Consider the following 12,669-nt stretch of genomic DNA (forward strand, 5'->3'; position numbering starts at 1 on the left):
TGGTACTTTATCGTTTTATGTAAGATGAACATAAATATTTACTCTACGCTTTCAGATATTAGTGAAACAATAAATATGTAACCCCTAAACTTGCATTTTTTACAGGACGGAAGGAAACAACTTAGAAAATAGAGGAAGTCTTTTCAATGGTAATTCTACAGATTTATTTTTCTGTTCATTAACACGTAAACCTACATGTATTTCAGTTTTAATATTTATCCCCAGTGCAACTTGCCAGCTAAATGAATGGTGCATTTCACCAGAGTTGGACTGCCCTTCTGTAGGCTGCCAATCACATAATGAGAACAAATAGATCCATTATGACAACCATTCCCCTATGTGCATATACATTGGACATACACAAGGCATCACCTACCCTATGCATTCTCAGCTGACCTCATGTGATAACATGCTTGGGATGGTTTACCCAGTTAAATTATGGGTTCATAATGAAAGGTATTTAAAGGGACAACCCTACTGTGTAAATAGAAAGATAAATCTGAGCAAAGTTCCAATAAAAAAGAGACTTTGTCCCCGGGCTAGAAAGAAAATATCACATAATTTCTCAACAGAATTACCATAACATGCGTAATAGTTTACCAAATAAAGATTTGCAGGCATGAGTCTGTTTTCAAGGTAACCAAATGAATAATAAAAGTCATAGTAACATGCTATCATATTCCCTCCTGTTACTATTACATTAGATAGAAGAAGTGGTTGGGTGGCTTTTTAGCAAGTGAGGGAATACAGGGTTATGGAAGATAGCTCATAATACAAGTTGATCCAGGGACTAGTTTTATTGCCATTTTGAAATCAGAAAGGAATTTTTTCCCCTCTGAGGCTTCACATGGGTTTTTTTTTGCCTTCCTCTGGATCAACTGGCAGTTAGGCAGGTTAAAAAAAAAGTCATCAAGTCAAGGGGTTGAACTTGATGGACCTGTGTCTTTTTCCAACCTAACTTACTATGTTACTATGTTATTGGTAGATTTGCTACCATTATTTATATTAGGGCAACTTAATATTTAATTGACCTTATCTAAAGTAAGTCAGTGGCTGTTTTGTACTAATTTAGTGTGTCTATTTTCCAGGCTATATCACATATTGTGATTTTAATGACAACATAAGGCCACTGTGTGACTGGAAACAGCATTATGGAGGCCAAGACCATGGAGACTGGATAAGGGCAAAATCTTCCACACCAAGTCCTGGCACTGGCCCTGATGGAGATTACCCAGATGGAAGTAAGAATCATGACTTTTTTTTCTTCTTACTCCCCAGTTCTATTTTTCTTTATTGTAAACATTTTCTGAAATACAAGCAGGTTAACAACTGGTTTATATGTCAGCTAGGCCATACAAGCTGATAGCTTCAGGCCAGCAACATTTAGGGAGCTGCAGGTTACCATTCCTGGTTTAACTGGTTGCAGAGGTCCCACTATACATTTACATAGTGTCTGCTCTTTCCTACAGATGGTTATTATCTCTATCAAGAAGACACCAACCTGATCCCTAATGACGCAGTTCGACTTGATAGCCCAAAACTTGACATCAGCAATGATGTATGTGTGGAATTCTGGTACTACATGTCTGGCTCTGAAACACAGAATGAACTCCAAGTCCTAATCCTTGATGAAAAAAGTCAAACAGTCTTTTGGAGACAAACTGGGCACCAGAGTTCTAAATGGTTAAATGGCTATTTCACTTACCAATCAAAACAACCAACATCTATTCAGGTAAGAACATGTTTTATTATATTAAATACAAGTGCAAAGTCTGAAGATTAATGGTGTGATAAACATTGGGGAAAGGGGCAAGGGAAAGCCTGTAGAAAAGAAAAGCAGATAAAATATGTACAAAGTTTATAAATGAGTAATAAGAAGTATTTGTTGCATAAGGGATCATGTTGCGTAAAACCATTGAGATAAGTTGCTTTGAGCAATACATATCTGCAATCTAATTTCTGCTTTGACCTTGATTATAATAAAGCTGTGATGCAATTGTTGAATGGAATACATGGTGTTATTTTCTTTTCTCTGCTTCTCCACAGTTTACACCTTATCATTTTTTTTCTTCTCTGTTATGCAATTTAATAATCCATTGCCTACTTGCCTTTGTCCCTATATCCATTGCTATTAGCATGTTTCCTATCTTCTACTTCACACTTCCCATTTATTATCCCGCCAGTGTTCATCTTTCTAGTATACATCTGGTTTTGCCTTCCATTCTTCTTCTTTCTCATTTGTCAACCACTGTTTCATTCTCTTAAAAAAATTCAAGCTACATAGAAAGATTATGTTTTAATATCTCATTTTCTATAAAAAAAAAAAATTCTATTATAGTCTGTTGTATATTGTGCACCGATCCAATTATTTTAAAAATGCTCTTAATAACAGTTTGACTTTTTTACCACATTCCCTGTGGAATCCCCTGGTATAAAACTTGGTGAACAAATTTAGCCTATACTGCCATCTAGTGCCATCTAATAGGCTTCTACGCAAACTATAACCAATTGTGGAAAATATCCTGGTTTTAAAGATTTTTTTAAGAGTCAAATGAAATGCAAAACAGAAATATAATAATAAGGAAAAGGGAAGGAACTTAAATATAAAGACAACAATAAAATCAGCATAAAACATTTTAATGGCAAACATCATGTTGGTTGGTTATGGGTTACAAATGAAATGGCATCTTATGAATTGCACACTAAACTCCTTTATTGACGCCATGTGCATCAGCAGTCACTGCTAGACTGTGCAGCTTAGAGGAACACAAAGGCAAACATTTGCTGCAGCCCTAAAGAAAGGTCCCAAAATAGACTGAAACGTCCTATTGGCTGTACATGTGCACATTAATAAAAATGTTTTTTCTTTTTATGAAATCCCAGTATTGCTAATCTTTTTGAATAACATATATAGTATATATATATATATATATATATATATATATATATATATATATATATATATATATATATATACGTATATAGAAATATATATAGTTGGTTCAAGAAACCACACTCCAAGGACTTTGTAAGTGAAAAAATAAAGATATTTTATTTTCAATGTTTCTGCAACTACACTCGTGGAAGGACCTTCCTGAAGACGGCACGAGTGTAGGTGCCGAAACGTTGAAAATAAAATATCTTTATTTTTTTCACTTACAAACTCCTTGGATAGCAGTTTTTTGAATCAACTATTCATTAATATTGACCTGGTCTCAAGTGCACCAGTTTGGGATAATATATATATATATATATTTTCTCTTTCCTACTTTTTTATTACTAGGTCCTATTTGTAGCTGTCCGCGGGCTAACAGAATATGGTGATATAGCTATTGACAATATCGGCGTTAAAAATGGACCTTGTGGTAAGTACGCATACTTGGAATTAAAATGTTCATTCTTCATCTCTTCCGAACTCTTGCTCAAAGGTAAATTCTCTGTGGCACTGCATTATGACAAATAAGAAATTTGCTACTGTTAATATATTTTTTTCTTGTGGTTTTTATGGATTACAGGTCAGCTCCTAATTGATTAAAGACCAACTTTTTATTAGTAAGAAGTGGTCATTTTAGTTATCTCTGTTACACACCAGACATATAGGGGGAAATGAAGGGCCAATTTTTGCCTTGGAAGGCTCGGCACACTTCGTCATATGTTAATCTGCAGCACATAGGCTAATTCAAATTCAAAATGCAAAGTTACATCTCTGCTGACGAATGCTGGCGAAGTTTTGCCAGCAAAACTTCACCAGTGCAAGCATTTCAGAGCGAACTTTTGCTACCATTCATTTCTGCTAGTGAAACTTCGTTCACACACTTGCACTTAGGTCTTGCGCCCAGCCGGACAGGCCCGCCTCTGGTGAAATCCTATTACTTCTAGTATTATTAAAAATGTCCCTCTATTGTCCTAGACATGAGCCCACCCTAAAACAAATGTGGCATGACCTTCAAATGTTTTTTTGCAACTTTTAAACATAATCCCAGCATTTTAATTTTTTTATGACTTTTCGGCATACAGGATATGATGTCACTGACATAAGACTGAAGAGGATGTAGCTTCCTCTTATCAGTTAGCCAAGTATAACCTGGCAAAGCAGACTCTGGCGAAAGGGGTAAGGTAATGGAAAATTCACACTTTAGTGAATTTGCAGAGTAATGATCAGTGGGCCTGAGTGAAAATTCACCTAACAAAAGGGTGCAAAACCTCTTTTGCGATGTCTGGATTTCTGGAGAATTTTCGCTACCGGCCGCCACTGCGACCTTTAGTAAATTTGCCCCATAGTGTTTTGTGATCAAACACACTTAATGCATAGAAGCCTTTAAAAGCATTCTGTTACATCTTATAAAAAATTATAAGGGTAAGGGCTACAATGGAGACCTCAAAACTATTAAATATGACTCTAAATGCATATAAGTCAATATCAAATATCATGAATTCCTTGAATCACACTTCTGTGTATGACACCATATATTGTACTTTCAGTGCCAGGGACTACCATCCCACCAACACCTGCAGAACCACCAGGTATGTGATTGTTTGAAAACTACTGGATAGCATACAGTATTTCACAACTGAAATTGTAAACTAAAACCAGTTTCATAGATCCATATGCTCAGATATTCCGTTCAATTTCTCAATATGCAGGTGGGACTTGTATCGGCTATGGAGATCCCCATTTTGTTACATTTGATGGATATCCACATACTTTTATGGGGAACTGCACTTACACACTCACCAAGCTCTGTGAAGTCAACAGCAGTTTGACAGATTTCAATGTTGAAGTTGCACATGAGTACAGAGGGGGAAACACTCAAGTTTCCTATGTTAGCCAAGTCAATGTGGATGTTCATGGCTACAGGATTATCCTAGAGAAGAAAAAGGTTGTAAAGGTAAGTGAAAAAACTCCATGAGTAAATGCAGTAGTGCAGAAAAAACCCAGTCAGAATTACAAAGTAGCCAATATTTACACCTCCTTTATCAAAGAGACCAGATGGAATGTGGGCAAATTCAACATGATGCACTGGGAACAAAATCCCCTAGTGTCAGTATTGCTGTAAGGATCATTTTGTATTTATATCATTGTATTTATATTCTCACTTTGCTAAACTATATCAAGTGCCTCCATGGCATGTCAGAATACCCTATGATCTAGGGGATCCTGAGAATTTATAGGGGTGATTGGGGTGTTTTTTTTTTTTTTACTGAAAAAGTATTATACTATTGAATTACTTTTATAAATTTATATAGGTCTGCAAATGATGTATTTGAAAATAGTTATATTTATCAATACATTTTCTATTCTCTGATTATTTAGTAGAAACTGACAGCAGAGAAAACATGTTAATCCTACGAAAAAAGTTTCAGATATTATTGAAACCAGCCCTTTTATCATTCTTGTTGTTACTCCCCTCTAGACAATCCACAATGCATTGGAGTAGATGTTATCAATTCATTTGTTTTGAATGTTTTATTTTTGTGGTCTTGGCACAATGCTAAGCATTGGCCACGTAGAGTATTGTTGTAGAGAACAGTATTTGATGTCATTTCTCTTTTTGCAATTTATTATATTTTATTTTGTTCTCAGGTGAATGGAGAGGAACAACGGCTCCCACTGAACTTGCCTCCTGGTATATTGGTCGGATTTAGCGGCCAGTATGTTGCTGTCACAACAGACTTTGGCCTGATGGTGAAGTATGATGGAGATCACAGGGTTGAAGTAACTCTTTCCACTGCATATCAAAGCAAAGTGTGTGGTATATGTGCAAATTTCAATGAACAGAGATCAGATGACAACCTTAATCCTAATGGTATTAAAGAGCCAAATTCTGAGAGCTATGGCAACAGCTGGCAGGTCCAGAATAACGCAAGGTATTTCATATTTTTAATTTTTTTGTCCATCAAATTAACCAAATGAAAAAGCTGTGACCAGCTGTTTCACGAAAACTGTAAAAAATGGTAATGCTTCATGTTAGACTGCTCAAACACAGGTTGTGAACTTCATTTGATGATGTATTACTAATTTGATAATGGAATATCACTTTTCTTCTTTTTCAAGCTGTTCCCTAGCCTCAAAATTTGACCCACAATGTACTGATGAAGAACAAAGGGAAATAGAGAGCCACCAGTCCTGTGGTGCTATGCTACCCTTTGATGGTGTATTCCAACACTGCCATCTTATTGTAGATCCAAGGCCTTATTTTGTTAACTGTTATTATGATATGTGTGCATTGCATCTGGATCCAAATACTCTTTGCCGCCATCTTCAGGCTTATGCAGATGCATGTCAAGCTGCAGGTGCCATAGTGCTACCTTGGAGAAATTCTACATTTTGCCGTAAGTTTGACTTATTTTCTTTAATTGCTTTACATTTCATTGTAGTTTCTCCTTAGAATGTAAGCTCTACAGGGGAGTGATCTCCTTCATCTTCTCTCTTTGACACTTTGGGTTGACTCCTGCATTCCATATGCAATCAGGAAACATGCTGACTTCCTACAGATCTTGAAGCTGTAGATCAAAATTTTTTCTGTTAAAAAAGTATTATCCCAGAATATGAGGTTCTTGCTTCTTACTGGCATAATTCTTTTATATTGCTAGCAGGGTCACTGCCATTTTGTTATTTCAATTTGAAAATTATTAGCGATAATATTCTCAATAAAGTTTCACTAACCTTGCATGAGAGGATGCATTGTTTAATTGGTTTGACCAATAACCCTCCTTATCTCTTCCTAAATTGTCCCTATCGTTTAGCTATAATTGTAATTGCCGTCTCACATACAATACCATTAATAGCAAGGAAGCAGTGGCGGAACTACCGGGGGAGCAGGGAACATCAATAATATTTAATACTTTTTAGATTTATTGTACTTGTGAGAGTTGTGAGAGAACACTTGTTAGGCTAAAAGATGTGAGTTAGTTAAACCTGAAATACTTTGCTGATTTGCCTTTTAGTAATTAACAGCAATGGCATGATTTTATCACGATATAAACATGTTAACATAGATACTGTACCTGTATATACATGTAATTTAAGTTTAAATAAATTAAATGCCTGTAAAGACAGTTTTTCAATACAGTATAATAATAATAATAAAAATCTCTTGATAGGTTTAATTTTTATATTTTAAGGTTAAGGGTCTGAATAAAGGTTGACCAAACATTGTAATATGTTTATTTTTGTTATAGCCCTGTCCTGTCCTGCAAACAGCCATTATGAGCAATGTGGCACATCATGTCCAGCCACATGCCTTAATCCAGGAGCACCATCAAGCTGCAATCTCCCATGTTCAGAGGGATGTGTCTGTGACCCAGGATATGTTCTATACAACAATAAGTGTGTTCCAAGTAACCAGTGTGGGTGTTGGGTAGATGGTAAACATTATCCAGTTGGCTCTGAATTCTGGACCGATAACATGTGTACTACAAAATGTGAATGTCCGGCACCAGCAAGTGATGTTGTCTGTCGATCTGACAGCTGTCCACCAAAGAACTATTGTGGCGTAGTAAATGGAGTTCCTGAATGTTCTGAGTTTACATTTGGTGAATGCATAATCTATGGTGATCCCCACTATTACACTTTTGATAAAATGACACACCATTTCATGGGGATATGCACCTACACTCTGGCTAAGCTTTGTTCAAATTCCACTTCACTAACCCATTTTAACATCGAAGCAAAGAATGAGCATCGTGGCAATCCAACAGTCAGTTTTGTGCAGAAAGTAATGGTAGAAGTCTACGATTATCATATAACAATTGTTAAACACGAGCCAGATCGGGTTTTGGTAAGTTACATGTGTATTGCTCTTTTTTTAAATCATAATTTTTTTCTACTGTACAAAATGTGTTATCTTTAAGACTTATTTTTTTTGCCACAGCTAAATGGAATCTGGAGTACTCTACCCATCAGCTTGAGTAATGGAACACTGACAGTGACAAGAAGTGGGAGATATATCCTTGTAGAGACAGACTTCCAACTCACTGTGTCTTATGATACAGATAATACTGTAGAGGTGAAGGTCCCAACGATTTATTTTAATCAGACATGTGGCATGTGTGGAAATCTGAATAATGACTACAATGATGAGTATCTTATGCCCAATGGACAACAAGCCCAGGATTCCAATCAGTTTGGGAATAGCTGGAAGGTAGAAGATGATGATCCAACGTGCACACCTGTGCCTCCACCTCCACCATGCCCACCAGAAACGGAAGAATCGTATAAAAGTGACGCTTTCTGTGGACTCCTAAAAAGCAAAGAGAGTCCATTTCAAGTTTGTCATTCAGTCATCAATGCAGGACCCTTCTTTGAAAGTTGTGTATTTGACCTCTGTGTTCTTGGTGACGATGTTCTTTGCACTGCTTTAGCTTCCTATGCTGATGCCTGCCAGAGAGTTGGAGTCAAAATTCAGTGGCGGAATTCAACCTTTTGTCGTGAGTATTCAGAGGCTTGTTTTGTTTGTCCTGCAATTTCTTTGAAGATGATGCCAACTGTAAATACACCATGTTAAGCATTTCACTGGTTAGCTAGACAATGTTTCTGCCTTTATACCTGTACAACATTTAGGATAATGCAAACTGGTATGGTATTTATAATGGCTTAAAAAATTAGCTTCTAGCACACTGACTTTTGCAGAGTTAAAACAAATGCACAGGACTCTCTGCTAATTTAAATATTCTTTGTTTACACATGCCTGTGCTTATAGCAATGTACACAGTAAGATCTTCCTTAATGAACATGTGGAACTTAATCATGTGAAGTGCTTTGCTGACTTTGGTTTTTTTTGTAGCTCTTGACTGCCCCATTAACAGTCATTATAATGAATGCTCCAGTGCTTGCCCTAGCACATGTCTATACCAGAATGCACCCAACAACTGCAACAAACCATGCATTGAGGCCTGTGATTGTAATGATGACTTTGTTCTTAGTGGGAGTTTGTGTGTTCCTGTCAGTGAATGTGGATGTTCTGATGATGGCACATACTATGAGGTGGGCAAACATTACTCATTGTATAACTGATATTGAGTGTATAGTGCGGATTTCAGTTAGGTGGCACTCATACAATATATATACCTAAATAATAGTTAGATTTTTTCACTTGTTGGATTTATGATCCTTCATTCTCTTTTAATATGCAACTTTTTATTTTGGAATAGATGCTAGCTAGCTTCAAAATATTTTTTTATTTTCATCCAACAAGTAGTTGGGTACAAAGAGGCATGTTTTTTGTACTATGCAATTTGCTCTATTGAAATATTTTGTTTGGCAGTGCTTTTTACAAAAGGAGCCAAATATGCAAGCTGCTTAAGGCAAGTTTTTTAATAAGCCAATACATAGTCCTAGACTAAATAAGTTGAATACCTTTATTACATTCTAATAATGTACATATATGCATACATAATTATAGAGCATATTTCTGTGTATAACAAAATGCAGGCAGTGGGGACCAAACAGTAAACACATAATTGGGATTTTTTGGATAGAACACTGTAGATAAGGCTTACAGACAGAACCCGATGTATCCTATAGTATGCATGTACATGTACATCTGAAAATTCTATTCAAATACTGTATATTCTAAAGATTTATACATCTTTTAATTTATATTGCTAAATATGCTGAAGGTCTTAGAATAAGATTTGATGTTTATCCTTCTTTTTACAGAAAAATGAAATGTTTTGGAAAACAGGATGTGTAGGCCAGTGCACATGCATCGGAAACAACCAGGTTAATTGTAAGAATGATTCTTGTGGACCAGATCTTGCATGTAAAGTTCAGAATGGAGTTCTTGGATGTTACCCAGCAGACAGCAACATCTGCCACATTTATGGTGATCCACACTATATAACCTTTGACGGAAAACTGTTTGATTTCCAAGGATCTTGCAATTACACAGTGGTAGAAACATGCAAAAATTCATCTCAATACTTCTCAGTCACAGCAAGAAATGAACACAGAGGAATCATGAGTTGGACAGCTTTAAATTCTGTTGCTGTTAGAATCGGCAGTCATCATTTCATTCTAGGAAAGAATGGAATTGTCGAGGTAGGGATACAAAACTAATGCAGAGTGTGATATTCTGAGACAATTTGCAATTGGTTTTCATTTTTTATTATTTGTGGTTTTTGAGTTATTTAGCTTTTTATGCAGCAGCTCTCCAGTTTGCAATTTCAACAATCTGGTTGCTAGGGTCCAAACTACTCTAGCAACCATGCATTGATTTGAATAAGAGACTGGAATAGGAATAGGAAAGGGCTGAATAGAAAGATGAATCATAAAAATTAGCAATAACAATAAATATTTAGCCATACAGAGCATTTGTTTGAAGGTTGAGCATTTGAAAGTTGGAGTCAGAAGAGAAAAGCAAATACCTCAAAAAATATAAATAATGAATACCAATGGCAAAGTTGAGCATTCTATAACATATTAAAAGTTACCTCAAAGGTAAAATATCCCTTTAATAACATTTTTGATTCTCTCAAATTTTAGGATGTTCTAATAATTTTGTTGTGTATTTCCAGGTCAACGGAGTACATGTTTCTTTACCTTATACCTCAATACCAGGCATCTCAATAGCCCTAAATGGTTATGTAATTGTGCAAACTGACTTTGGACTTGAAGTGAAATTTAATGGTGACCATGAACTAGTTGTAAAAGTGAATGAAAATTTCAAAGGACAGCTCTGTGGTCTTTGTGGCACTTATAATGGCAATATCTTGGATGATTTCCTAAAGCCTGATGGTTTATTGGCTCAGACACCAAATGAATTTGGAAACAGCTGGCAGGTCCCTGATGATAACTGGAGGTGAGTACAGAAAGCTTTTATGCTCCCTAAAATATTCCTCAGAAAATTGGTTGATATCAACAGTAGCCAAATAATAATACAAGTTAATAATAACTGTAAGCTGAGTCAGTAAAGTGTTCATGTAAGCTACTAAGAAGAGAAAATATATACTCATCTTGTAATACAAAGATATGATAGTGGCACATCAATATATTGCCTGCACTGAGGTCCTACCATATATGTAAAGATATACTAATAAAAGAGAGAACTATTCAGGTAATTAATATCTTCCTGTCTCATTGTAGCTGTGATCCCAACACGGTTGATCCTGCGCCATGTGATCCTGTTGATGAGAAACGTTATGAGGAGCAGTGCAAGTTGATAATATCAAGTAATGGACCATTTGCGGCCTGTCACTTTTTTGTACTTCCCCAGCTGTATTTTCACAGCTGTGTCTATGACCTGTGTGCTGCAGGAGGTAGTTTGGAACAGTTTTGCAATGCTCTGGAGGCTTATGTTGGTGCTTGTGAAAGTGCAGGGGTGCAACTCAGAGACTGGAGAGAGGACACAATTTGCGGTAAGTCCAATATTCTGGCCTTTTTAGTGAACTGATTCACTAAAAACATCATGTTACATTTTACTAGTGTTGACCTGCAATCTGTTTGTTTTGAACATAAAAGTGGCTATGATGCTGGTAAATATAAGGCTTCTAGCTGGGAGTACCATTATATTTACATATGCTAGTCAATATTTACACCATCATTCACCATCATACTCATTCTGCCAATATATATCCAAAATACAGAGAAGTTAACAAAAAAAGATGAAGGAAGCCTTAAAGCAGAACTTTGCTGCAATTAAATTTATTACGTTGTGCCGCTACATGTTTCGGGCCACATGTCCTTTCTCAAGTGTTTGAAACATGTAGTGGAACAACTTAATACATGTAATTGCAGCAAAGTTCTGCTTGAAGGCTTCCTTTATCTTTTTTGGTTACTAGCGACAAGAATTGTGTGAGACGACAGGAGCACGTGGTGGAGCCAGCCTTAGATTGACCAGCCAAAATTGGAACACTGTATATTACTGATTTGGAAGTCTGAGAAGTGATCTAGTACACAAACGGGGAAATAGAATAAAAGTCATAAATGGAAAAAATTGCAGAAATAAGAATAAAATTTGGCTTCATTAGACAATGATTAGACTGGAAACTAAATACAGTCTTAGGGACACAAATGCTACATTAAAAAGCCGCTATTTTTATCATTTTTTAATTTTATTAAATTTTTTACATTCGCTTAAAGGAAAACTATACCCCCCAAACAATGTAGGTCTCTATTAAAAGATACTGAGTAAAACAGCTCATGTGTAAAACCCTGCTTCATGTAAATGAACCATTATCATAATAATATACTTTTTTAGTAGTATGTGCCATTGGGTAATCATAAAATAGAAAATTGCCATTTTAAAAAATAAGGGCCACCCCCTGGGATCGTAAGATTCACTGTGTACACAAACAAACCACATGTTAGGTCACATGAGCCAATTAACAGACAGAGTTCTGCCTTTTGCTTCCTCACTTCTTCCTGTTACAGTTAGTGTTGTAGTATTTCTGGTCAGGTGATCTCTGAGGCAGCACAGATAGAGTCATGAAATGGTGGCTCAAGGCAAGAGATGTAAAAGGGCAATATTTATGTAAATATATATTCCAGTTTGGTAAGATTCTTTAATATGTCATTCAATTTGATATAAACTATCTGTTGCTTAAGTATTAATTTTGGGGGTATAGTTTTCCTTTAAGATCTTCCACTTGCCAGAAATATCTGTTATACAATTATATACAACATATTTTATTATTAATATTTAGTCCATGTTTTACAATATTAAAAAG

The 12,669-nt window shown here is 35.9% G+C and overlaps 1 protein-coding gene across 1 annotated transcript in view; it reads left to right on the forward strand.

Moving 5' to 3' along the window:
* Positions 1 to 449: 449 nt before the first annotated feature.
* The window catches only part of LOC121394113 (IgGFc-binding protein-like), a 90,994-nt gene continuing 78,774 nt past the window's right edge, over positions 450 to 12,669 (forward strand). Inside the window, exons 1-15 of the mRNA XM_041564118.1 lie at positions 450 to 456; positions 1,089 to 1,241; positions 1,470 to 1,732; positions 3,284 to 3,365; positions 4,483 to 4,524; positions 4,645 to 4,889; positions 5,585 to 5,868; positions 6,056 to 6,333; positions 7,183 to 7,781; positions 7,875 to 8,430; positions 8,787 to 8,986; positions 9,662 to 10,042; positions 10,519 to 10,802; positions 11,087 to 11,172; positions 11,257 to 11,358. Coding sequence (XP_041420052.1) covers positions 450 to 456; positions 1,089 to 1,241; positions 1,470 to 1,732; positions 3,284 to 3,365; positions 4,483 to 4,524; positions 4,645 to 4,889; positions 5,585 to 5,868; positions 6,056 to 6,333; positions 7,183 to 7,781; positions 7,875 to 8,430; positions 8,787 to 8,986; positions 9,662 to 10,042; positions 10,519 to 10,802; positions 11,087 to 11,172; positions 11,257 to 11,358 — 3,562 coding nt within the window. The remainder of the gene's footprint in view (positions 457 to 1,088; positions 1,242 to 1,469; positions 1,733 to 3,283; positions 3,366 to 4,482; positions 4,525 to 4,644; positions 4,890 to 5,584; positions 5,869 to 6,055; positions 6,334 to 7,182; positions 7,782 to 7,874; positions 8,431 to 8,786; positions 8,987 to 9,661; positions 10,043 to 10,518; positions 10,803 to 11,086; positions 11,173 to 11,256; positions 11,359 to 12,669) is intronic.

This window comes from Xenopus laevis, chromosome 5S (genome assembly GCF_017654675.1).
Source record: "Xenopus laevis strain J_2021 chromosome 5S, Xenopus_laevis_v10.1, whole genome shotgun sequence".
Classification (NCBI taxonomy): domain Eukaryota; kingdom Metazoa; phylum Chordata; class Amphibia; order Anura; family Pipidae; genus Xenopus; species Xenopus laevis.